We start from the raw sequence: 23,312 nt of genomic DNA, 5'->3' as shown, positions 1-23,312 counted from the left end.
CTCGAAGATAACAACCAGTCTAAATCTTCCACGTTAACATCGAGAACGACATCACTGAAGGGTATACAGTCATGGTAGCGAATCTCGAACTACTCATCCAAGGATTTCTATCCTCGCGGAGAACAGTAAATGGATAGGATATAGTAGGGAATCTCGGACAACTTATCCAAAGATTTCTATCCTAGTGGAGAACAACTCCATTAGTGCAATGTCGAATGTCAATTACATATTCCATCTATATAAGACTCAGGCGGCCAAACGAATCAATGACTCGGAGCCAACTTAAAAAGGCTGTAGCAGACTTGGCAAAAAAATGACCCGGACCCATGGGTCAACCCCGTGGCAGGTCACTAAATTAGTAACCCAGCCTGTATGGGTCCTGTCAATACTGGAACGGGCCGGGTGGACCCACATGTGCCCCTAAAAACCTAAATGATTGAGATTTTATATGGTGTAAGCCCTTATAAGTCCTGTATTTTTCAGAAATTACATACGGCCCACATCATAAGAGGATCTAAACCGTCAATGTGATGTAACACAACGTAAATAAGTTGTGCCCAAAAATCATTTCCATAGGATCATCCTATGAAAATGATTTTTTTGGCACAACCTATTTATGTTATGGACGGTTTGGATCATCACAGCGGAAAAAAAAAACCAAAGTGACCCGCGGGTCCATCCGGCCCGTACGGGTGGGGTCCTCCCTGTAAAATTCCAGCCTTTCCAGGTACCACCCGGACGCATACGGCAACCTGGCCCGGCCCACCCGTTGGCCAGGTGACTTTGAGGGTGGGAGAGGGTTCAGATCTGTGGTGGGCTACAAGATCAACGGATGGGATTCACCGTATAAGTAAAAGTGGGTCCACGCAGTACAACCCAGTTTTCCTTGACGGAAAGAGATTTTTTCTCAGTTTGGCTGTGTCGGTACCTCTCTCTCCGAGTCTGAGTAGTCTTTCTGCGTGTTGGTACTTGGTACTGCGCACTCTCTCCCTCTCCCTCTCTAGGTCAGCAATCTCCTCCTTTTCATCCTCCTCCCCTTTAAAGTTACAAAATTCCCCTCAAAGAATCTCCTTTCTCTCAAAAATCAACAGCGATCGTGAGAGGAATGTTTCAAAAGCTCGAGAGGGGAAGAAAAGGAAAACAAAAAGGGGATCCTCTTATCTCTCATCTCTCAGCCATTTAATAAAGGGAGGGTTTTTCTTTTTCTCTTTGTTTATTGTCTTATTATTTCTTGACTAATTTGGAGATAGAAATGGACCCTGGTGTTCTGGATGATATTATTAATCGGCTTCTAGAAGTTCGAGGGAGTAAACCCGGCAAGCAGGTCCAGCTTTCGGAGGCCGAGATCCGGCAGCTCTGTGTTGTCTCAAAGGACATATTTATGCAGCAGCCCAATCTCTTGGAGCTCGAGGCACCCATTAAAATTTGCGGTAATTCTTTGAATCCCTCTTCTTACAAGGGTTTGCAATCTTTTTTTACATGCTTATAGTGGAATAAATTAGTTGGGATTTTTATAATTTTGTACTTTGCTTTCTAGTTGTTTGGTATGAGTAGGAGTTTTAGAGATAAGGGTTACAATATCTAGATTGGCTTGGGTAGGAGTTTTAGAGGAAGTGGTCAAGTGGCTGCCAAGTGGGTTTTCCATTAAGTAGACTGTTCCTTCCCTCGAAGTGGGTCAAGAGGACGATCTTTCCTCTAAGAAGATCAATCACGTTTCGATCCAATTTCCACGATTAAATTGTTTTTTGTGAAATGGGTTCTTTTCATTTCTCACTTTCAATGAGGAATTTCTTTCCCTTATTCTCTTCCATCTTTAGTAGAAGTCGTTTTGGATAATTGGGGATCAAATTCTGTTTGTGGGTTTCTTGGGTGGCTATTGGGGAAGTTGGAAATTAGGACCACTTGTCTAGATTTATTTAGGGATGTGAATTTTCGGGGTTGTCTTGAAATTTTTGTCAAGTACTGATCCTACTGGTAGTTAACCTTCTATCTTGCATGGTCCAATCATTGATCGTGGAAATTTCTACATCAAATTAGGTAGGTAGCTAATATTGTTAGTATAGTATAGTTCCCTATCCACAATTCTGCTATTGTGGTGGAATAATTGCACTGGAATATAGGAGGAATTGAATTCCCTGGACGAAGGTTGATGATTTTGTGTATATTTTTATTTCTTGCAAGTTATTTTGTCTTTTTTGTAGTTGAAATTTGTTTCTATCAAGCACCGTTTCAAAACTCCCCATGTCAATGGTCGACTCACCTGAGTCGGCTCCAATTTACCTTTTCCAAGTTCTTATTCGAGTCCGCACTGATATTCTCTTATTTACTCAGTTCTGCTTCTTTTTTGGAAATAACTTTTTTCTGCTTCTTATTATTTATACATCATTTTAGTACTTTGTATGCCCAAGTTTGATAGTTTTCTCATTATGTAATTCCTCGTTATCTTGGGCATTGTGGTTCACAGTCTTTCGCTTTAGTTCTTTTTTGAACGGCATGCTCTTCCACTTTAGTTATGATTTTATTTTTGTTGGTATTTTGGTGTTGGGAGAAAATCTTTTCTTCAAGGATAAAAAACTGACGCAAAAGCAAAGGAACATGATCCCAAATTTTAAAGGCCTCTGCAAACCCATTTGTTAGATAAATCATTACCAATGGTAGTTTAGAAAGTTTCTAACCAAGAGGATATAGAAAATCTTAGACATATAGCCAGAATGTTTATTAGTGAAGGGAACCATAAGGTGACCACTTATACATGTCGAGATAAGTTAGAGCAAGAATGTTTTGCAGCTCTCGATATTCTACCAATCCATTGTTTCCTAAACCACTTCAGCATTGAAGACTCAGCACTAGGAAGTCCCGTTCTTTCACAAATTACAAATACCTTCCTAGATAATAAAAACTGTCATGACCATACCTGAGGATTGGACTTCTATGAGGTAATCAACAGTTCTTCTGCCTAATATCAAGCTAAAGGGAAATGATATCAAGACATGTTTTTTTAGGGCTGCCCCAAACAGCTCTCCTAATATTGCAATGTATATCAAAATAGGGATATATTTGTCATTTTATCAAGTAATGGCATTCTTTTCATTAAAAATGGTCATTAATCTACTGTTGGATTCATGGCTTATTAGGAATGGTTGTTAGGAAGTTCAATGACACAGCCGTGTCTTCTTAGTGTAGACAACTCATTTTGTTCATGCCTGGCCTGACACTAGTCAACCACTGAGGTTTTGTATCCTGATGATGATGAATTTTGTGTTTGTTTGTATTGAAGCATTTCTCTACTTGACACCCATTTTCGAAAATCACCTTATATTTGCAGTTTCTAAAAATAACCCTAGGGATTTCAGCGTAAAATTATTCTTTTTTTCTTTTTTGATAAAGGTAACGTAAAATTATTCTAATTAACCCAAATTCAAACGCACCATTTCAAAATTTCATCAAGCCCTTATTATCGGTTTGGTTTCCCTTAGGATTTGCCCTGTATTGCAAAAATCTCAGATTGAGACTGAATTAGTACAAATCGTTATTGAGTCAGTGCCAATCAACTGGCCTTGCTGCCGATTGATAGTTAGTGACTACTGATCGCATAATTCGCCGTGCCAATTGGTAAGAGGCAATTCATCCATGGGAATTAAATTTAGAAATTTACCAACTTCCACCGAAGAGATTTGTTTCAATTGGAATTCATCTAAGACGATTTTCCACATAAACTCAATGGATGTGTAGTAAAATCCTAGTTCTAATCATCCCCATTGCTTCCAAACAAAAATCAAACCTAGTTTTGTAAAATTCATCCTTGGCTATACACCACTTGATTTCTTTCTGAAAACTTCTTTGAATGTTTCCTACTGATTGAGAAATAAGTTTTTAGTCCCATATCAAATTCCAATAGTTTTCGCCTAAGCTTGTGTTGTCTTCAAGGCTTCAAAGCATTCTTTTTATAGGGATTCTAGAGCTCAACTCTGATAAGATATAATCAGGTTGACTTCTAGAGCTCCCCAAGCAAAGTAACTGAGGAGCAACACAACCTTATACCCTCATTTGATTTCAATCAAGTACTTTTAGTTTTTTTGTTTTTAAAGTTTTAATCTTTTCTTTTAGATTGCATTCTTAAAATATTTACTAGTGTGTTATGTTAGTTTAAATTTTTAATAAGTTCTAGGACTATTAGCTTGCTTTATGATGCACATTCTATTCTAGATTACATTTTGATTTAGTTCAAAAATAAATATTGGTTTTCCTTTGTTTCTATTTTCACATTTTTTTTTCCGATAACAACTTGTTTTTTGGGATTCAAATTGAGCTCGGTAGGGAATCAATAGTTTACAGTACCGATCAAGAGCCTAGCACTCACTTCCTATTGTTAAGGCTTAGTACCGATCAGAACTGCAGATGAGACCAATGTCCAAAAGATTTGATTATCTGTCTTTCTTTTGTAGTTTTATGCATGCTTAGCTTACTGTTTTAGCATGATTCTAGTCATGATATTTTAGCTCCATGCATTTTATCATAATCCAAAGTTCATGATTATTAGTTTACTTTTTTGTACCGTATATATATCATTGTAGGTATGATTGTTGCATGCTCAGTTAGCGTGTTTGGGATTGAGCCTCTAGCTCAATGGTCAAGGCTTTGTTCTTCATCTTGGATGTTGGAGGTTCAATCCCAGCTTACCTACCAAAAAAAAAGAATAAAAGAATTTTTCCCTTGGATTAAGTATTCTAATACTATTTTAAATCACGTAATCCAGACCAGATATAAGCTTCAGTTTCATGGATTCACAGCAAAATAATAAACAAATAAGAAGGAACGAGGAAATACTTACCGATTACTAGCACAATGGGCAGTTCCTCCTTCAATCCACTCATTGCAATTGAGATTTTTCTTTCTTCACGGGATGCTACACAAAAATTAGGGTTGCTGGTCTCTTTTTATTTTCAAACACTTGATTCCCTGATGGACGGCTCCTAACCTTCGCCTCGCTTGTATCTGCTACCCCTTTAGGACCTGAAAAGGCGCAAAGAACTTCACCACTAGAACTCCTTAGAACGCCACTGACACAGGTCAATACTTGCAGGGAAGCTCTGATACGATTTATGACGTAGGGCAAACAGCGGAAGTGCAAAGCTCGAAGATGATGTTCGGTTCCATTAGATCTGACAGAAAAGAGTGAGCTTTCAGATGACGAATTAATGACGCTCTGTAATTTTGACTTAGGGTAAATCGCGGAAGTGAATGTGCTAGCTTGCAAATGACATTAAAACCCAACTCCCGAAGAAAGAAGTAGGTCTGCAAATCGTTTTTCCACTAGAGGCTTCATAGCACCGATTGGTCAATAGAGGCTGTTTGGAAGCTAACTAGTGCCTTTCACAGGAATTCCCACAAACACCTTGCATGCAATTTTATTCAAGAAGAGAACTCATGAATCCCTTAATTCCTCACTTGAATCTTCACTAATGTAAGAGGCCGTAAACGTTCAGGACAAAAGGACAAAAAAAAAATCGGACTGTTCTTGATGATGCTTATGCTTCTTCAATGGAAAATAGTTCGGATCCGGCGAGGGAACGCCAGCCTTTGCTACATCTAGGTAAAATCCTTGCAAGATACAAGGGTAGAAGATACAAAGGTAGATTAGGAGCTTGAATCACAAGCTCCTAGGCTCCTATTACCTTAAACGATTCCAATTAGAAAAGGGATTTCTCCCAACTTAGCAAAACCCTAAGTCTCCAATAATATTCATAAAAAGCTGAAACCTTAAAGAAGGAGATGGGCTTAGTACATCAGCCCAACATACAAAAAGAAAATGACCTATTACCCCTATCAAACCAAAAAGGACTTAAAAGGACACGAACAACTGAAATGACAAAACTACCCTACACTATTAGCAAACTAATCCTATGCTAATGAGCCTATGAAGACTGATGCACGATTTCTAGGGGATGCTCCTGCATCAACCTACTCTACCTGGACGGGGGTTAATCATTCTAGAGCCATCAAAATTAAGCTTTAGCAACCCGATCGGAGGGGCTTCCCATTCCGGAACAATCAATGGTCTTCTTTCTACACTTGAGCATACCTCCTTCCATTCCTCCCATCGGTCAAAGGCCGAGACAAGCCGAAAAGAAGGTAGAGTCTCCACCCAAGCAATAGTCGTTGCTATCACTTTAATAAATAAGAAATGAGGAGATTTTTCCACACCTTCAAAGACTCTAGAATTTCTTTCTTTCCAAAAGACCCCCAATGTAGCTAAGAGACAAACATTCCACGGCACTTTACCTTTTTTCTTCAATGGTACCACTGCCCAAGCTTCCAGAAGGTCTGGATGGGAAGACCCAAGATATATCAAACATGATGATTCGTTATACAGCACAAAGTGTCCCTGATTCCATTGTTTTCGATTTTGTCGGAAATCTTAGGGAAAAATATCAAGCAGGAAAAAATCTTGAAAAGGAACAAGAGGCAACCCAACCCCCTGAAGTCTCAGGTAAGCCTCTGCAATCTGAAGAGGAAGACTCCCCTTTGGGATTCACAGAAGCTTTAAACTCGACCTCTGGTGCTATTGAGAAAGATGGACTTTGGCCTTTTCTCTCAGTCCCTAAGAACAACTTTTTCGACTACTCACTAGACTGGAAGTTCGAGAATAAAAAACCTTCTAACTCTAGGGCCCATGCCCTTCAAGTTCCTACCCAAAGATCATTAAGTTCAGGCGTAACCTCAAAATCTGAAGATGGCCTTGCCCCTGATCCCCAACCCTTACATTCCAGATTATTTGGTGATATGTGCTTCGGATCTGATAAGGCTGAATTGGGTTACGACCCTTTCACTCACTACAAAAAGGAACCAGAGTCCACAGAAAATTCACTAGAAACTCTTCTTCTAGTGCTGAGCTCCCTAAATCCACCAAAAAATCCAAACCTTCAGTCCCACCTTTTCCCTTTAACCAATCCGCATCCCCCAATTGGAAACCTATTGCAAAACCAGCTCCGCCTCCTCCAACCTTGGATCTTTTTCTCCCTCCAGAACTTTCAATCGGAGAAGAAGATCATGTTGCCGGCGAAAACAAAAATGATAGCCCACTGTCTATTTCGGGTATGGCCGTCTCTCCTCCATCTATCATTGCTATAAATGGAATAAACCTAACCTCTCCTACTCCTATGACTAGCACCTGTCCCCAAACCTCTGACATGGATAGGTCAGCCAAGCAGGTCTGCTCTTTACCTAACCCTTCACCTAACCCTTGTCCTGTCCTTAGCTTTAGACCTGCTGTGGCAGCCCAAGTTGAAAATTTCTTGGCGGGAATCCCTCAGCCAAATTCCGGTTCAAAATGGGCCCTCCTCTCCCCAGGCCATCATTCCTGCCCAATAGAAACTCCAAATTTTGACTTCCCGCCCTTGTCCTCAAAGACATCACCCTCCCCAGACCCTCCTTGCCCCCAAGATAAGCCCTAGAAAACCCTCTTCTCCTCTCAAAAAAATTCATCTGATCCCACCCTCAAACGGGTAATTTCTGAAAAAACCATTCTGGTAAAAAAATGGCCACTTTTAAAGATGAAGAAGAAATAGAAGGAAGCAAGAGGTGGGACAATTGTCTGATCGACTACTTCATGGGCAAGCGTCCCTACTTTGTTGCTCTCAAGGAGAATCTTAACAGAAAGTGGAAGCTAAAAGGGGATTTCTAGTTATTTGCCCTGAGCAGGGGTTTCTTTGTCTTCAAGTTCTCCTGTCCTGAAGACTGCACTCATGTGCTTGAAACAAACCAATTTTACGCAGGGCGTCCTCTAATCCTTAAGAAATGGACTTACGGAACTCTTGTTGAAAAACACGAACTCAGATCCATCTCCATTTGGATTCGTTTCCCTGATCTCCAACTCCAATTTTGGAATCAAAATGGGCTTAGCAAAATTGGGAGCACGATTGGCACGCCTCTGTACATGGATTCAATGACCACTGATGCTACCAGACTCACTTATGCCCGCATTTGTGTCGAAATCGAAGTTGATGATGAACTTCCAGAATCTATTCAGATAAAAACTTCCAGAGGAATTATTGATCAACCTGTTCAGTATGAATGGAAGCCAGAAGCTTGCACTAAATGTCAAACCTTCTCTCATTCTGAAAGAAGCTGCCCCAAAAACCAAAAGGAAAAAGAACAAAATTCAAAAAAGGAGTGGAGACCAGTTCAGACAATGCCTGCAAAAGAACAAACTCATCAAAGCGTGGAACCACTTTACTCATCCTCCAGAACCTCTTAATGCCCACTCTCCGGATACCACTCAAAAGTGTATACCTGCCCACAGTATGGGGGTGAAAATTTCAAATAAGTTTGATACCCTAAACAATGCTGATAATTCAGAAGAAGATGACGACAATCCAGATGAAGATATCGAGCAGGCCCCCAATCAGGACCAATGCGATGGTACTTCTGCCCTTGCATCTGAAAATCATCAAGACCAAAACCTGAAAAATCCCACCCCCATAGCAGATACTCTCATTGCCAATGGTACTGTTTTGACCACCCCTCCAAATTGTGGCCATCACCACCCAAAATTAGTAGGATTTGCCCCTTCCATTTCACCTGCATTGCAGGCAATCTCCAGTTCCTTGTATGCCATAGGAGTGGCCCAAATTTCCACCCCCTCATGTTCTGATGATGATAAAAATCGCAACTTGGAACATTAGAGGTATCGGAACCTCAGGAAAAAGAGATGCGGTCAATTTTCTGATTTTATCAGAAAAGATTGAGCTTCTCTGCCTTGTTGAAACAAGAGCAACCCAAGACCTCTTGCCCTCTTATATGCAAGACATTGCTCCAGGATGGAGTGTTGTTGCTAACTACAATCATGTCCTTAACGGTAGAATTTGGATTTTGTGGAATCCTAAAGTAATGCTCTTCTCCCCCTTGTCAGTATCTCATCAGCACATTCATGGTCAGGTAAAAATCTTCCAATCCAACAAAATCTTTCTCCTCACTGCTATTTACGCTCACAATTATGGGGGTCACAGGAGGAGACTCTGGGATGACCTGAAATCAATCGATCACTCAGATATTCCTTGGGTTGCTTGTGGTGACTACAACATCATCAGATTCATTGGTGAAAAGTATGGCGGATCTAATCCTTCGAGAACTGACATGGAAGAGTTCAATCAATGCATTGATCACTGCTCGTTACATGATCTTAAATCTTCTGGTCAGACCCTCTCTTGGTCTAACAGTTCCAGGGTAGGCAATTTCAAACTTAGAAGACTTGACCGAGTCTTAGTGAATGATGAATGGCTATCCCTATTCCCATCTTCCTTTGGTAATTACAAATGCCCCATCATTTCTGACCACTCCCATCCATCTGTGTGATTCTCAAGCTCAGGGGTCTAAACCCTTTCGGTTTTTGAATACTTGGCTTGAAGATGTCTCTCTCTATGAAGCGGTTGAACGAGCCTGGGCGGTAAATATTCACGGCAACCCTATGTACAGGCTTTCTCAAAAACTAATTTTTGTTAAAAATGCCATCAAAGTCTGGAACAGAGATGCTTTCGGGAGAATTGACATTAGGCTCCCAATTGTTAGAAAACAGCTTGAGGTTTTGCAAGAGAAGTTGAAAGCTGACCCGGGAAATTCAACTTTAAGAAAAGATACGGCAGATAGTAGAGATCTATACTGCAAAACTGCAATCCAGGAAGAGTCAATTATCCGGCAAAAATCCAGGAACAACTGGTTGACCCTGGGCGATACCAATTCCAGATTCTTTCATGCTGCTGTCAATCAAAGAAGGAACAAGAACAACATCTATGGCACTTCAAATCAGAATGGGGAGATTGTCACTGACCCAGCAGAAATTGAAAGCTCTTTTGTCAACTATTTCGTCGAGATACTCAACTCCCAATTCCCCTCTCCCAGCTCCCAGGACATTCCTGATCCTATGCATAAGCTCTCAAACGAACAAGCTGATTGGCTTACCAGACCTATTCTCAGGCAAGAAATTGAAGACATCGTCAAGCACTGTGATGGTAATAAGAGCCCGGGTCCTGATGGCTTCATTGGCGAGTTCTTTAAATCCTTTTGGTACCTGATTGGGGATGAGGTCTGCTCCGCCATCCTTGACTTCTTCAAATCAGGTAAGCTCTTGAAATCTATAAATGCAACTCTCATTTGTTTCATTCCTAAAAGTCCCAACTCTAACACCCCAGATCAGTACCGTCCTATTTCCCTTTGCAACTTTCTTCTTAAAATCATATCCAAAATTCTTTCCAACAGATTGAGAATTGTGCTTAATGATATAATTAGCCCACATCAATCTGCTTTTGTTAAAGGCAGACTTATTCAAGAAAATATTCTGCTCACTAATGATCTGATTCAAAATTTCCATAAGGAATCCTCCAAACCCTCCAAACCCTCCATGCGTCTCAAAGTGGATCTCCGTAAGGCCTTTGATAACGTTTGTCACTCTTCTCTTCTTACATTCATGGAAAAAATGGGTTTCAACAGCACCTGGTGTTCTTGGGTTCGCCAATGCATTACCAGCCCCCGATTCTCTATTCTTATAAATGGTAGCCCCAAAGGATTTTTATCTTCGTCCAATGGCATTAGGCGAGGAGACCCTCTTTCCCCCATGCTTTTTTGCATCGTCATGGAAATGTTCACCATTTTCATCCAAGCTGTAACCGCAAATCAAATCACTACCCCCTTCCGAAGAGGAAGCCTCCAAATCAGCCACCTTCTCTTTCCTTACGATGTAGTAATCTTTGCTAATGCTAATCATCTTTCTGCTCAAGGTATTAACAGCTGCTTCGAGAAATTCTCTCGCTGTTCTGGTTTAACAGTTAATATGTTAAAAAGTGAAGTTTTCTTCTCAGGGGGGTTCTCTGATATGAAGAACAACTCATTTCCTCCCTTGGGATCCCTGAAGGACAGCTCCCTGTGAAATACCTCGGGCTCCCTCTTGTCTCAAAACGTCTTAGTGCCAGAGACTGTCTGCCTTTGATCTCAAAAATAAGAAAGCGTATCAGCTCCTGGAGTAATCGTCACTTGTCCAAAGCTGGAAGGCTCGAACTGATTCAGACAGTTCTTAATTCCTTTCAACTTTACTGGACTGCTGCTTTCAATCTTCCACAGAGCACCATAAATGAAATTGAGCGTCTTTTTAGAACTTTCCTCTGGTCGGGTTCGGATACAAAAAAATTCTACCATACCATCTCTTGGGAAAGAATCTGTCAGCCAAAAAGTGAAGGAGGCCTGGGAATTCGTTGGCTACACGATCTTAATAAAGCTAGTAAAATGAAGATGTTCTGGAACATCATTTCTGATAAAAAATCTCTCCAGGCTGAATGGGTGAAAAAGAAATATATTAGAAATCAAAATGTGTGGCTAATGAAGTAGCCCAGCCGGCCATCATGGAGTTTCAGGGGAATTTTCACAGCTCGAAATTCGATTCAGGAGCATGTGTGCTACATTATCGCTGATGGAAGGGGAATAGACTTCTGGAAGCAGCCATGGCACCCGGATGGTATAATTCAGCAACAAACTTCAATTACAACAAATATTCCATCCAACTGTACTGTCAACGATCTGCGCTCTGATGGGGGATGGGACAACATCATTGATCTCCCTCACCTGGCCGAGCTCAAGAAAATTTTGCACAAAGCTCTGTTCGACCCGGATGGGGAGGACACTGTAGTGTGGAAACCTTGCCCCAATGGAAAGTTCTCGATCAAATCTGCCTGGGAAGCCATCAGGGTCAAAAATCCAATTCTAACCTGGCACTCAACCATCTGGTTTTCTAGCAATATCCCGAGACACTCGTTTATATCCTGGCAGGCAATTAACTTCAGGCTTGCCTCCCGCGATAGGCTTCTTAGGCAAGGAATTCGTGTCCCTCATGAATGCCCATTGTGCCTTCAATCCTCTGAATCCATTCCCCACCTGTTCTTCGAATGTGCTTACTCCAAATGGATATGGCAAGCTATCCTCAGAAAACTAAATATCAAAAGAAGGTCTGTTGGTCTTATTCAGGAAGAAGAATGGATCAGAACCCAGTTTAAAGGCAAAGGTCAACTCAGCACTGCAATTAAACTTCTGTTCCAGGCAGCTATCTATAACATTTGGCACGAAAGAAATATCAGAGTCCATGACAACAAAAGACAGCACAAACAGCAAATTCTTCATCTTATTATTAGTCAGGTTAAATCCAAGCTCATTGCTCTTCAAAGATGTGACCCTCCGAGTGCTGAAAGCATAAGTTGTGCTGCCCTGTTTAACCTCCCCTGCAACCCCAAAGTAAAGCCGAAATCCTTTTGTTCTTGGGAAAAGCCCCCAAGCCACTGGGTCAAAATCAACACAGACGCTTCTCTCGCAAATGATCAGGGAAGCATTGGAGGAGCCATTAGAAACTCTGAAGGGGATTGCCTTTCAATGTTTTCTCTCCCTGCTGATCCTGGGGCAATTCACATACTTGAGCTCCAGGCAATCTTCCAAGGGATTCACCTCGCAAAAATCCATAATTTCAGTCACTCTTGGATTGAATCTGACTCCTTACTAGCAGTGCATATCATAACAACCAAAAGTCAATGCCCTTGGAGAGCCATCCCCATCCACTCCAAGATAAAAAAAGAGTTACTTAATCTTCACTCTTGGAAAATTTCACACATCTGGAGAGAGGCCAATGTCGTTGCCGACTACCTCTCCAAAGGTGATTGCTCTTGCAGAGGAGAAGTTCTCCCTCCCTTGGATGCACCGGATGACCTTTTAGAGCTGCTTGCCAAAGACTCTTCCGGATCTTTATACCCTCGGCTGTAATCATCCCCCGATGTACTCCCTCCTATTTGCTTCCTTCGATGCCATGATGGTCTCTCTTCCTACATCTCTTATTGGGAGTTTAAGATTCATCGTTGCTATGAAGACTCTCTGTAATTTAATGTCCTTATTGCCGCTGTTTTGGCTGCTTTTATGCTGGGAGCTTGTTCCCTGTTTGCTGGCCTTTTCAGCCTCCTTAATCTATTGTATTGCTTATTTCTTTATATGAATCTGGTGGGGGTCTTGCCTAACCCCAGCTTGCCCATCAAAAAAAAAAAAAAAACATGTTATATATGCGTATTTTATTGTTTTCCATGTTTTTTTTATAATTTTTTTATATATTTCATCTTTTAATAATAGATTTACTGTATATGTGTAATTTATTGTTTGACTGTTTTATACATCTACTATGCTAGATCTATCAAGTTACGCTTGCTTTTGTTTTTTTTTCTGCATTTTTTTTCTGTTTTTTATTTATTTTAATTTTCATATTATTTAATATATTCTACTTTTTGTTTGTTATTGTTAACAGAGAGATTTGAGAATGAAATGTTGTGTGTTAGCCTACTTGGCCTAACACACACATATATATTTATTATGAAAAGAATATGAAAAGACTATACCCTTAGGCTACATAAGCTTATTCTAACACTCCCCCTCAAGTTAGAGTATGAATGTCATACATGCCCAGCTTGTTACATAAATCACTCAATCGAACTCCATTCAACGGCTTGGTAAACATGTCTGCAATCTAATCATTCGTTCAAGTGAACTCGGTTTGAATTTGGCTTGTTTGAATCCTGTGACGAATAAAGTGACAATCCACTTCTATATGCTTAGTTCGTTCGTGAAATATCGGATTCATAGCTATGTGAATGGCTGACTTGTTGTCACAGTAGAGGGACGCAGGTGAGGAGTATGAGAATCCAATCTCTGACATAAACGACCGTAGCCAAATTAATTCACAGCTTGTGTAAGGCGTGGCCCTGTATTCTGCACTGGATCGTGACACAACGTCCTGCTTCTTACTCTTCCAAGATACTAGATTTCCACCTATGAATGTACAATAACCATTAGTAGATCGCCGGTCAGCAGGAGATCCGGCCCAGTCTGCATCAGAGTATCCCTCAATTCTCAAATAGTTATGCTTCCTGAAGAGACACTATCTGAATCACAGTTGACCAATGTGATGTCCGAGGCACACTCATATACTGGCTAACCACACCAACAACATATGCAATGTCCGGACGAGTGACTGTGAGATAGATCAACCGTCTTACTAACCGTCTGTATCGACCATGATCTTCTAGTGGCTCCCCACGATCAGGTGAAAGCTTGACATTCGGATTCATAGGAGTCTGTGCAGGTTTTGCCCCCAGAAGACCTGTTTCTTCCAAAATATCAAGAGCATACTTCCTTTGGGACAACGATAGCCCCCTTTGTGAATGTGCCACTTCAATGCCTAAGAAGTATCTCAGAACACCAAGGTCTTTTGTGCTGAATTCATTATGAAGGAAATCTTTGAGGCTTTGTATTCCTGCTTTGTCATTCCCTGTAATAACAACGTCATCAACATATACAACCAGGAGAATCAAACCTCCTTGCTTCGAGAGCTGAATAGAGAATGGTCTACAACACATTGTTTCATACCAGATCGTAGGATGGCCTCACTGAATCTCCCAAACCAAGCACGAGGAGACTGTTTAAGACCATAAATCGCCTTTCTAAGCTTACAGACGGTATGCTGCAACTCCCCCTGAGCAACAAACCCTGGTGGTTGCTCCATATACACCTCCTGCAAATCACCATGGAGGAACGCATTCTTGATATCCAACTGATATAGTGGCCAAGACTGATTCACGGCCAAAGAAATCAATACACAAATGGATGAAATCTTTGCCACTGGAGAGATGTCTCAACATAATCAATCCCATAAGTCTGAGTAAAGCCCTTTGCAACAAGACGGGCTTTTAACCTCTGAACAGAGCCATCAGGTAGGTATTTGACGGTGAACACCCACTTACATCCGACGACCTGAGCACCAGGAGGAAGGAAAGCCAACTGCCATGTCTGGTTTTTGGTGAAAGCATCCATCTCAGCCTCCATAGCTGCTCGCCATCCCGAATCAAGCATAGCCTCTCGAGCAGAGTGAGGAATAGAAATCGATGACAAAGATGATATAAATGCGGTATACGAAGGAGATAACCGAGCATCACTTACCGCATCAGAAATAGGGTGATGAGTGGTACGAGAACGAGTACGGATCACAATGGGGGCATCAAGAGATTCATTAACCTGAGCAGCATCATCAGAGGATGAGGGTAAAGGACCTGCTTGCTGAGAAGAGATGGCAGGGCATGAAGGTTCAACTGAAGTAGTAAAACGCTTACGAGTATATATCTGGAAGGGACGCTGAACCGGATCCGGTGGCAAACTTGGAACGGAATCCGGTGGCAAACTGGGAACCGGAACCAGCAATGGCAACGGAGGAGGAGATACCGGTAAAGGAGATACCGGTAAAGAAGAGGAAGTAGGAAAGTAGGGAGTATCCTAAAAAAAGGAGATATCAGAACTGATAAATTTGTGGCGAAGCTGAGGACTGTAGCATCGATAACCCTTCTGGGTTCTTGAATAACCTAGGAAATCACACTTGATTGCCCTTGGGGCCAATTTATCAAGTCCTGGGGTGAGATCTTGAACAATGCAAACACACCCAAACACCTTGGGAGGTAACGGAAACGGATCCCCAGAAGGGTGTAACAACGAAAAAGTGGGCCGATTGCTAAGAACTAAAGAGGGTAGACGATTAGCCAGAAAGCAGGCTGTAAGCATAGCATCAGCCCAAAAAGATTTGGGAACATGCATTTGATACAGAATGGTGCGAGCTATATCTACAAGATATCGTATTTTCCGCTCGGCAGCACCATTTTGTTGTGAAGTGTGGGCACAAGACGACTGATGAATAATTCAACAACTAGAAAGAAACTCCTGAAAACCGTGCCGATGAGAAAAATACTCACGGGCATTATCAGTACGTAAACATTTAAGGGAACAAGAATATTGATTTGTAATTTCAGCATAAAATAAACAAAATGTAGAAAACACCTCAGAACGATCATTTATTATATAGAGCCAGGTCATCCTATAAAAATCATCAACAAAAATAACAAAGTACTTCCCACCAAACATAGAAGGAGTACGACATGGACCCCAAACATCAGAATGCACTAACTCAAAAGGACTACTGACACGACTAACAGAACGAGACGGGTAGGAAACACGATGGTGTTTTCCATACTGACAGGACTCACAATGAAAAGGACTAATAATACCATAAACAACTGAAGAACGCTACAGACACTCATGAGAAGGATGACCGAGCCGGCAGTGCCACATAAAGGAATCTGCTGAGGTACTAAACGCCGTGGGAGTGATAGCATCATCCAAGTACTATAGGCCATCTGTCTCATGCCCCGAGCCAATCTTCTTCCCAGTCGCAAGGTCCTGAAAAACACAATAAGACAAAAAGAATATTACTGAACAATTAAGGCGATTAGTAAGCTGACTAACAGAAAGAAGATTGCAGGGAAAAGTAGGAACACAGAGTACAGATGATAAGGATAAGTGGGATGTGACTGTAACAGTCCCAGTGCCTGAAATAGGACATCGAGTCCCATTGGCCAAGGTGACCATCTTAGTAGGAGCACAAGAAGTAAAAGAACTAAGAAGTGTGCTGTTACCGGTCATATGATGAGAGGCACCAGAATCAATAAGCTAGGAAGCGGAGTGGCTAAGGGAGCAAGATGGGTTGCTACCTTTTGTGGCAAGTTGAGCAGCCAGTTGTTTCCCTTTCTCCTGTAGGCGCAAAAGTGACTCATACTCAGTCCGAGAGACGACCATGGTGTCTGAGGTAGCAGGAGTAGGTGCAACAAGTGTCTTAGAAGCGAAGTGGGCGGCTCGAGCGGGACGCAGCTCAGGATGGAGATCGTAACAGAAATCAATAGTGTGACCCTCCATGTCACAATGACTGCAATAACGTGAGCCACGAGCCCCATAAGTACGGCCTCCCCCTGAATCTCGGCCAAAGCCACGGCCCTGGCGACGACGACGACCCCTACCACGAGTGCCCTGAAAGGAACCAGACTGGGCAGCAAAGGCGGACTGGTCACCAGCAACAGAGATAGCCGGATCGATACGTAGAGCGTGCTGAACGCGTGAAAAGATCTCATCCAAAGATGGGAGCGTGCCTAACCTAAGGATCTGCTGCCGAAGAGGGACAACCTCCGGCCCTAAGCCATCCAAAAACCGAGTAGTACGGAGCTCATTCTTCTGTTGAGCCAAGACCTTAAGGTCGGTGGATGGTGGATGATAAATATCAATCTGCTCACAAAGACCAACAAAATCCGAATAGTACTCAGCGACAGTCTTATCTCCACGCGAGATACGAAAGAAGTCACTGTAAACATCAGTAATCCGCGTGAGATTGTTGCTGCCGGAATAGAGTATCTCAGCACGCAACCAGACTGCCCGTGATGTATCCAGGAATAGCTTGTGGCTCGCAATCTTTGGTTCCATACTCTGACAGAGAAGAGACTGAAGCTGGGCATCCTCCTGACTCCACTTATCATACCCAGCATCTTTCGGATTCAGAGGATCCGTCGTGATGAAACGTAACTTGCCCTGACCTCGCAGATAGAGGTGAGCAGAACGACTCCAGGCAGGGTAATTAGCACCATCCAATTTAATGGATGTCATAGAGGTCACCGACACCGGAAATGAGCCGGAAGAAGAAGCTGATGGCAAGGCCATAATAAACACCAAAACTCAAATGGGATATGGGTGAAGCAGACCAGACAAGACACACTACAACAATCACAGACACCCACAGAAAAGGGCAGCCAAATATAGGCAAGCAAATCACAACGAAGATAAACAATCAGAAGGAAAAACCACAAACATCCGCCGAAAGGACCCCGAAAGAACAAGCACGAAGCCTCATACTTGCAAAACTACAACGAAACATAGAGACAAAGCTTAAGTCATCAAGTAGGAAGCAAAGAAAAATATAACAAAGCGGAGCCGTGACCAAAAAGGTGAGAAATGTAACGGGAAGATTTAGGGCATGAACACCCGACGGCTAGAAGAGAAGAACGCTAGCCTTATAGGTCAAAGAAGATGGGGAAAGATGTTACAAGAGAAGGGAGAACGCGCAGGGGGCGCGCAGGGGGGGGGCAAATAGGGAAGAGTTGGGTTTTCCAGGGGGCGCGCAGGGGGCAACCAGGGAAGAGTTTGGTTTTTCAGGGGGCAAAAAGGGAAAAGTTGGGTTTCCCAGGGGGCGGGCAGGGGGGCAACCAGGGAAGAGTTGGGTTTTTCAGGGGGCAAACAGGGAAAAGTTGGGTTTTCCAGGGAGGCGCGTAGGGGGGGCAAATAGGGAAGAGTTGGGTTTTCCAGGGGGGCAAACAGGGAAAAGTTGGGTTTCCCAAGGGGTGCGCAGGGGGGCAACCAGGGAAGAGTTGGGTTTTCCAGGGGGGGCAAACAGGGAAAAGTTGGGTTTCCCAGGGGGCGCGCAGGGGGGGCAACCAGTGAAGATGGAGGAAGAAAGAAAGAAGAAGAAGAAGAAGTTAGGGCATGGGCAAATAGGGAAGAGTTGGGTTTTCCAGGGGGGCGCGTAGGGGGCAACTAGGGTAGAGTTGGGTTTTCTAGGAGGGCAAACAGGGAAAAGTTGGGTTTCCCAGGGGGGTGCGCAGGAGGGGGCAACCAGTGATGATGGAGGAAGAAAGAAAGTAGAAGAAGAAGAAGTTAGGGCATGGGCATGGGCTTCAATGGAAGAAGAAGTTACGGCATGGGCTTCAATGGAGGAAGACAAGATGTCTTCAATGGAGGTCCCTAGGGCATCGAGAAACCCTAGGGCTCTGATACCATGTTAACAGAGAGATTTGAGAATGAAATGTTGTGTGTTAGCCTACTTGCCCTAACACACACATATATATTTATTATGAAAAGAATATGAAAAGACTATAATGCCCTCAGGCTACATAAGCTTATTCTAACAGTTATGAAGCTAGATCTACAGGAGCACGATTCACTTACGCATCAATGATCAATCTGTGTGTCTGTTTTTATGAACTCTTTTTACATTTTTCCAATTAAAGTTTGTTTTTAAAATTTTTTAATAATAACTTTTTTTATTTATTGAAATGATAACTCTCTTTTGTGTTTGCTATTTTAGAAATTTTGTCCCAAATCCATGTGTGGAGGCTTATTCTTGTTTATTCTTTTATTATCCTGGAAGGGTATTTTAGAATATAGAATTAGGAACTTAAAGAAGACAACAAGGTTGTTTAGGGGTTTCAGATTGATCTTTATAACCATTTTTAATGGTATACATGGTAAGCTCAACGCAACTCAAGTAAGCCTTTGTCCCAAACTAGCTGGGGTCGGCTAAATAGATCCTTTAAAATTTTTAAGAAGAAGGTGAAAGAATCTACCCGGCTCAAATTGACCAAGTCTAATCCTGACACTAATGGTATGCACGGTAAATTAAAAAATAATAGAGAATAATTGAAATGCTTCTCTCTCTCTCTCTCTCTCTCTCCCCCCCCCCTTCTCCCTCTCTCGTCTCTACTCTCTTTATCTAATTATTACATGTAAACAGTATTGCCCTTGGTGAGTTTACTAAATTAGGGCTAAGATGGTAAAGTTATATATGGAATGTTAGAAAAAAGAATCACCTAGAAGTCTAACTACTCTCAACACAATTTTGTTTGTGGTTTTTGATGCTGTTCTTTAGGGCTTGTTTCGTATTGGATTCTTAAAAATCTGATCCAAATCGACTTGTATGAAACATATCTTTTGATATATTAACCCATGCATATTGGTTACGTAACCATGTTGTTGGGCTCACATCAGCTATGGATTCTAGATGTGATGGTTTCGTTGAAATTGGTGGTTAGTGTAGTTATGATGATGATGATGATTATTAATGATTTTTTTTTGAAATGAATGATTAATGATCTTTATTGAGTTTATTTTAATTCCAAGTAGGTTATTTTTGGCCCTAAAGAATTTTATTTTGAGTTTAATTTGTTTCTAATTTTGAGTTGGATTGTTGTGTAAGGGCATTAGAAAGTAGCATTTAGTTATAATACAAGTTAAGTTTATCAATCGAAAGTTAGGACTTGGGGAAGGTATAAATAGTTTTATTTGTTGGACTCAACTTTCTAATTTTTGATGTGGGTTTTATGATGTGTTTTTAAATTGATTTACGTCTACTATTTTATGAACTAAGGAGTGTCTTTTGATCAAAACAGAAGTGTAGAGTTAGTTATTCGGGAAGGAATATAGTTCGAAATAGCGTCAAGAGAGAATGGAGGTTACATAATAATACATATTTTAGTTTCTCGAAGAATACGATTAGAAATAATGCGAAGAAAAAATTGTGGTCATGGAGGTTACATAATAATACGTTTTTTAGTTCTCAAGGAAACCATTCAAAAAAAAAAAAGTTTCTCAAGGAATACAATTAGAAATGATGCGAAGAAAGAATTGGGGTCATATAGAAGGGTTTAGATTTCAATTAAGGTGTGTGTTTCAGACATGATGGAAGTGAAAACATGTTAGTTTCAGATAGGAATTTCGGTGAAAATCATTTAAAATGACGCAAATGCATGGAAACATAGGCAAATGTTGGACATTTAAGATGAAACTTCAAGAAGTGTTAGAATAAGTACAAATACACACTAAAACACCATCACATAAGAAAAACCCACCCATAATGGTTTAACAACATTGAATACCTAGTAACATGCACTGTCACGCCTGTCTGATAATTCAGTACATACCACATTTCGCATCTAATTAATATAAATATTTATACGTAACACATGCTCCACTTTTCACATGCAATTCATATAAATGTAATTATGTAACACGTACTAGTATAGTATAACATTAATACGCTTGTAGTTAGGCATGCAAACTGATCTTCAATTTAGTGACTGTGAAAACAAGATCTCCTAGAGAAGTTAGATCATAGCAGCGGATGATAGTTGTGTAAGCAAGCTGAAGGCTGCACTCTTGCGAAGACTGTCGGTTTTTTCAACCATTTGCAATCTGTATGAGCAAACTCAAAACAGTAATTTATGGCACTGGCACCACTCAGATCTACTAAGCAGAATCACAATCTGATTGCAGTTTACTGCTGTAAGTAAATCTGGACTCCATGAATTACAGGGACCTTAATTGATGAAGGCAAGACAAATTGAAAAAGAAACCACATTCTTTTGATTTGTGAACAAAAGTAAGTCGATCTTGAAGTTTAATATTTCTTTACACAAATCTACACAAGGAATGAATGATCACAATTTCAATTCAGAAATTCAGCAAGGAACTTCAAAAGTTTGATGAATTACATTCAAGTTTAATGATCTTGCACTAGACAAGCTTGAAATCAAAGGTGAAGTTGCAGGTCACTTACTCAAAGGACCATGCACTCATCAATGAAGGAACTCCTCAACAGTGAGATGCTCCAAAGAACATTCCGAACTTTTAAAAACTCAAAACTGAACCAGAAAATTACAGCAAGCGTAATCTTCTGCCCTTTATTCGCTGCCAACTCATGCCCAGCTATCATGACAGCTCATGCCAGCCCATAGCCAACTCATTTATTGGATGATGTGGCAAAATGTCTTGCTAAAGTCCAACTTCCTTTCCAATTCATGGACAACTCACACATGGCTGATGTGGAAATTATTCCAGCCACATGATGGCGAGTATGGCTGCCATTATAACCTCTTGTTTCTTTGTGTTGCACATGCTCAAGTTTTTTTTTTTTTTTGAACAGTTGCACATGCTCAAGTCACCTCTTGTTCGTTGGTGTTGCACATGCTTAAGTCTCCAACTTCAGTCTCTTAGATTTTATGAGAGCTTTAGGTGCTTCAAGGCATTCATTACTTCCTCCTTTCGATCGGCCATGTCCATATGTTCATTAGAAACCGAAACATTTCAGCCATTTCGTATCGGGTGCTGCAAGGCATGCATTACTCTTGCTCTTCCTTAGCCATTGACTAATACTTCTAGGGATTACTTCATTTCCTTATCATTTTAATGAATTTTCTATTGTTTATTGTGCACCTATTTTCCTTGTTTCTTAAAAGATATGGAAGTATTTTCATTGGGAGACACAAATGCCTTGTTTTGATCGGGCAACCTCAATACCAAGCTATCTTAATTCTGGAAGGTCATTGATGTGAAGGATTTTACCTTGTCATGGCTCGAAATCTTTATAGCTTTCCAATCATCATTACTAAGGAAAAAAATCTTCCAAATACACAAAATAATAAGTGTTTCTTTAACCATTTGCTTGATAAATCTGCGTAGTTCGCATTGCTCTACAAAACTAAAATTATACTGTTAAGAAATCTGATGGGCAAAAACTGATCCGATCAGTCACAAAGTAGAAGGATTTTACCTAGTCATGGCTCGAAATCTTTATAGCTTTCCAATCATCATTACTAAGGACAAAATCTTCTAAATAGACAAAATAATAAGTGTTTCTTTAACCATTTGATTGATAAATCTGGGTAGTTCGCTTTGCTCTACAAAACTAAAATTATACTGTTAAGAAATCTGATGGGCAAAAACTGATCCGACCAGTCACAAAGTAGTAGAAGCAAACAAAGCACAAGATGCACACACTGAGTTTTTACGTGGTTCAACCAAGATGCCTATATCCATGGGTGAGATCATGATCTTCCACTATGTGAAAGCAGAAATATAGAATTAAAACGGTATTAACCTAAAACCCCAAACAATAACCCTTACACCTTCTTGGCGAAAACCGATCCGATCTGGCACAAAGCAGTAGAAAGAAACAGTAAGATGCACACATCTAGTTTTTATGTGGTTCGGCCAAGATGTCTACATCCACGGGTTAGATCATGATCTTCCACTTTGAGAAAGCGAAAATATAAGATTCAATGAGTGTAACCCAAAATCCACATACAGTAATCCTTTTCCCTTCGTCCCCGACCAGGATCGTGAACTTTTCCTTATAAGAGAAATTGCCGAACTTTTCACCACAAGAGAAAACCTTTATTTCTCTACATGAGAATAAGAGTGCTCCCTTTCTCTCTCACGACTACATGAAAGAAGCACACCACACTTTCTTCCCTCTGTAGGTTTTTTTCTTAAAGCACAAGAGCTTGTACTTATGGTTTTAGAAACTATGTGATTTCTCTTTCATAGTCATATTAGGAAACATTCTTCTGTACTTTTTGCTACTGTTAGATGCCATAAGGGCAATTTAGTCATTTCATTATATAGACATCTACTACTATATAGCAGAAGAGAAAAGGAAAAGTTTTTTGAATTTATTTGTAAACTCTGTCATTTAACACGTCATGGTCGTTGATATTTACCGTTTAGTGCCCTTAGAAGCTATCTATACATATTTATATGCGAGGGTAAAATCGCCCTCTCATAGGGGTAGTTTTGCCCTTTCAATAGCTTTCCCCTCACGTTAT

At 41.0% G+C, this 23,312-nt stretch overlaps 1 protein-coding gene across 2 annotated transcripts in view; it reads left to right on the top strand.

Moving 5' to 3' along the window:
- Positions 1 to 899: 899 nt before the first annotated feature.
- LOC143854097 (serine/threonine-protein phosphatase PP1 isozyme 3) overlaps positions 900 to 23,312 on the top strand; it is an 87,440-nt gene continuing 65,027 nt past the window's right edge. Inside the window, exon 1 of one of the 2 annotated variants that reach the window (XM_077363852.1) lies at positions 900 to 1,430. In XM_077363852.1, coding sequence (XP_077219967.1) covers positions 1,253 to 1,430 — 178 coding nt within the window. In that variant the 5' untranslated portion in view covers positions 900 to 1,252. The remainder of the gene's footprint in view (positions 1,431 to 23,312) is intronic. The other variant, XM_077363853.1, reaches the window with a different exon arrangement.

Source organism: Tasmannia lanceolata, unplaced genomic scaffold, assembly GCF_043159265.1.
Source record: "Tasmannia lanceolata isolate RefF3 unplaced genomic scaffold, GAP_Taslan_0.1 ptg000020l, whole genome shotgun sequence".
Lineage (NCBI taxonomy): Eukaryota > Viridiplantae > Streptophyta > Magnoliopsida > Canellales > Winteraceae > Tasmannia > Tasmannia lanceolata.
Note: the sequence above shows the minus strand (reverse complement) of the source record. Positions and strands in the feature narration are given on the sequence as shown.